Consider the following 4258-nt stretch of genomic DNA (forward strand, 5'->3'; position numbering starts at 1 on the left):
TCAATGAAAGTGACGAAATACTCAAAACCACCCCTGGCTTGCACATTCAAAGGTCCACAAACATTTAAATGCACAAGACCAAGTGGTTCTTTGGCCCTATCACCCTTTGCAGAGAATGGACGCTTGGTCAGTTTGCCTTCTAGACAAGATTCACAGATAGGTAATTCACCTAAGGTGAGTTCCCTCAAAGGTCCGTCCTTTGTAAGTCTTTGAATCCTATCATAGCCAATGTGACCTAGTCTCAAGTGCCATAAACAAAGAAAGTGCTTGTCTTTGTCATCAAGAACATTGTTTGTCGATATGGATTGCCCAAAAAGATTGTCTCGGACAATGGCACCCAGTTTGATAGTGACATATTCACAGATTTCTGCGAAAGGCATGGAATCACCAAGAGCTTTTCTTCAGTTGCTCATCCATAAGCAAATGGGCAAGTCGAAGCAGTAAATAAGACATTGAAGGACACACTGAAGAAAAGGCTCGAGGAAGCTAAAGGAGCATGGCCAGAACAACTGCCTGAAGTACTCTGGTCGTATAGAACGTCTCACCAAATAACAACATGTCATACCCCATTTTCCTTAGCATATGGGTATGAAGTTATGGTGCCTGTCGAGTTAGATCCGCCCTCGAATCGTAGACTCACATACGACTAAGATCAGAATAGCCAACTGTTGACGGAGTCCCTAGACCTGATCGAGGAGACACGAGAAAAAGCCCAACTCCGAGTAGCTGCGTACCAGCAAAAGGTCGCTCGATATTTTAACTCCAAAGTAAAAGAAAGAAATTTCAACGTCGGAGACTTAGTGCTTCGAAGAGTTTTCGTAAACACTCGCGACCCAGCTGCTGGAGTACTCGGACCAAACTGGGAAAGACCTTACCAGATTGAAGAAGTCCTTCATCTAGGCACCTATAAACTTGCACGCTTAAATGGAGATCTCGTTCCGCGTTATTGGAATGGAGAACACCTGCGCAAGTACTATCAATAAATAGTCCTTTTTAAAGGACTGGCTTGTATTAATTTTTACATTTTACAAGTTTTGAAAAAGAGTTAGTCATGTAACATGGCTAATCGCTTATAAGTGTAAGATATTTTAAAGATCACTCGTAAAGACATGTTTAGTCCATTTCATACGAGAATTATGAGGGACTGTGCGCAGCCAATCATTCTTGCCAAAATTTGTAATTTTTTACAAGTATTTGTTCATTACGTGTGTTGTTTTGCTGTATTATAAGTTTTACATTTTATACCGAGCAGTAATGTTCATACAGGTCGTGGTCAAGGCAAGTGACCAAGGACCTAAAGCTCCTCGATCACTTGGGGGGCATATAAGGTACATCGATAGCAAAGCATACCAAGAGGTATGTAAACACATGAACAAAATAAGTGAAAGCATACTACGGTACTTAGAGTATTTTTCAAAATTTATGTTTTGAAAAATCAAGCCAAAGTACTATGCTAGGTTCGGTCATGCAAACAGATGTTATAATAAAACAGAAATATTATAATGTCAAAGGAATACTTTTACACCGCGAGCAGTACTGCTCGGATGTAATTGTTCAAGTAAAAGTAAAATGGTTGCCTTTGCAGCAATAAAAAAAATATTGTCTTTACAATACGACCTGTGGGTCGTGTAGTTGAGATAAAAGAAGAAAAAAAAGATTAAGGAGCTAGAGGGTCTTGAGAGGTGCCTTGGTCGACGGATGGGCCAGCTTCAGCGTCTACACCATCTATCCCCGCTGCTAGGGAAATCTCTGGGGAGGCAGGCACTCCAGCCTTCTCTTCTTCTTCCAGACGAATGGCGCACTGCGTCATCAGAGTCCTCCTCAAGCGTTCTGACAGGTAGCTGAAGTTAGCCTCCCGGTTATGCTTCCAGAATTCGTGGAAGCAGAGATGAGTGGCTTCCTTATACTTCTCCAAATCCTTGGCCCCAGCCTCCTCAAGCTCCTGCACTCGTTTTCTGAGTTCCTCCGCCTCCTGCCTGCTGGGGATCAGATCAAGCTCGAGCTGTACAGCTTGTTGATAGTTGAGCTTGGCGTATTCCCTAAACTTTTCCCTAGATTCGTTGGCCTTCTTCAGGGCATCCCGGGTTTCCAGCAGCTCCTTGGTCAGAGTAGCTTTTTCCTCGAGTAGCTCAGCTTTCTGCTTGGACAGCTCCGTGTTCTCCTCGAGCAACTCGCCATTCTGTTTTGCAAGCTCGTTGTTTCTAGCTTCGAGTGCTTGCTTAGCCTCGGCGAGCCTGGAATCAAAGTTCCTTCCCCGAGACACCAACGCCCCAGCACGGCGCCAACCAGCAGTTATGGTCAACAGTCTCTGAAGACAGATAGAAAAAGATAAAGTAAAGACGGGGAATCAAAAATAAATGTTACAACAGCAGGAGTTGACTTACGCTAACTATCTCGTTCAACACTCTATTGAGAACTTGATCAGCCTCCATAGAAGCGGTGTCGGTAATAGCTGCTTGGCTGCGTCTATGCTTGGAGAGCTTGTATATTCTCTCCCTAGCAGAGCTGAACACGAGGCTGGGCAGGGAGCCTTCGGGCGGAGTGCGCAATGTTTGGCTGCTAGGAGCCTTAGGAGAAGGCTGCTGGTCGGCGGAAGTTGAGGCCGGTTGCTTGGGGGTGTTGGAAGTGGTGAGTTCTCCTTCGAAGGGGCTGTAGCTGGAGGATCATTAGTTCGTGCCTTCTTTGAGGCAGCCTTGCTGCTCTCCCCTCGAGCCCTCTTGTTGTCCTTCTTTTGGCCAGACGAGGCGGCAGCATCCCTGTAATGCTCGAACACATCCTCGGAGTCCATATCTGCACAAAAGGCAACAACGCGAACAGTAAGACGAGATGGTCACATAGGGCCAAAAAATGAAAGTAAAAAGATTACAAGTAAAGTACCCGCGCTACAACTATTGGTCGCTACATTATTTACCGAACTACCTACTGCCTGGAAGAAATCTGAATTTAAGATGGGAGCATTCTTAAAGTTGCCATCCTCGTCGAACAGATGACAAGGAATTGGCAAATGGTTTAAAAGCAAAATTACCGTACTGTTATCATCCGACGAGTCGTTAGAGAGTTCGGTAGGCTCGGCGGCCTTTTGCTTTCCTTTTCCCTTGGGAGCCAAGGGCCTCTCCGCTTGGTGAGTGTCGGCAGGTTCCCTGATTGTAACCCCAGTTGGTCTCCTCGGCAGAGGAGACGCTTGGGGTTGCTGCTCGGGTTCCACTTCGGCGTGAGCATTTCCCGTCGAAGGCCCACTCGTCGTTGGTTGAGGGTCCTAGAGGCCAGCCAACCTAAGGTTAGCCTCTGTACTAAATTTTTGACACTCTTCTCAGCATCTGACATGCTGGCTAAGAGTGTCGCCCTTAACTCCATCCCTGGAGTTGGGTTTGGTCGCAACCATGGGCCTGAAACACATTGAAAGTTCAAGACATTGTGGTGGAAAAACATTAAGTGAAGAAGCCAGCGACGTGAAAATTTTACCTCCTTGTTTGAAAGCCAAGTTGTTTGCGACCAGGTCAGGCGTAAGGAAGTACTCCTGGTAGTACCTCCCCACCTTGGAGATATTAGTGGCGTCAGTCAGGAAAGTGCGCCCAGTTTCCTGATGACAAAGATGGAAGAACCCCGTGCCTTCATAATTGGGGTTAGATTTGAGGTCGAACAGGTAGTTGACCTCATGTGGCGACGGCGAGGGCCAATTTTTCTGACTATACAGGATATAGAGCGCAACGAGAATTCTATATCCGTTTGGGGTAATTTGGAAGGGGGAAACTCTGAAGTAGTTGGCCACCCCCTGAAAGAATGCATGAAGAGGCAAAGTGGCACCTGCCTCAACATCAAACCGCGACCAGGCGCTATAAGCACCCCCAGGAAGATTAACCCTTTAGTTGGGGTTAGGTTTGACTAGGGTCACCCCTGTCAAATTGTATTTATTTAAGCAGTTGTCGATCATCTTGATCGTCACCCTACTCTCAGCGACAACATGCCACTCGACATCCGGCTGAATAGCGTGTCGAGGGTGGGCATGCCTTTGCACGTTTTGGTCAGGAATATTTTCGTCTCGACCACTGGTCGAGGGAGCATCAGTAGTAGGCTGATGAGAAGTGTTGGGAGTTTTTCTTTTTCGAGCTTTAGTTTTGGTGCGAGCCATATTTTGGGTCAAAACTGGGGAAGTGTTTAGGTTAAGGCGAGAAAAAGAAATGTCTCGTATTAGAGTCGAAGGTTGTTCTTCGTCTTCAAGCAGTTGAACTAAGAGATCGTCGTCGATAGGTCTTTCTCC

At 46.2% G+C, this 4258-nt stretch overlaps 1 protein-coding gene across 1 annotated transcript; it reads right to left on the reverse strand.

Annotated features, from left to right (window-relative positions):
- Window positions 1-1657: 1657 nt before the first annotated feature.
- On the reverse strand, window positions 1658-2432 carry LOC133795156 (uncharacterized). The gene is made up of 2 exons (XM_062232606.1): window positions 2385-2432; window positions 1658-2308 (listed from the first exon to the last, which is right to left on the reverse strand). Exons 1-2 carry the CDS (start codon window positions 2430-2432, stop codon window positions 1658-1660), a joined length of 699 nt encoding a protein of 232 aa, XP_062088590.1.
- Between the last annotated feature and the right edge of the window lie 1826 nt (window positions 2433-4258).

Source organism: Humulus lupulus, chromosome 8 (genome assembly GCF_963169125.1).
Source record: "Humulus lupulus chromosome 8, drHumLupu1.1, whole genome shotgun sequence".
In the NCBI taxonomy this organism is placed as follows: domain Eukaryota; kingdom Viridiplantae; phylum Streptophyta; class Magnoliopsida; order Rosales; family Cannabaceae; genus Humulus; species Humulus lupulus.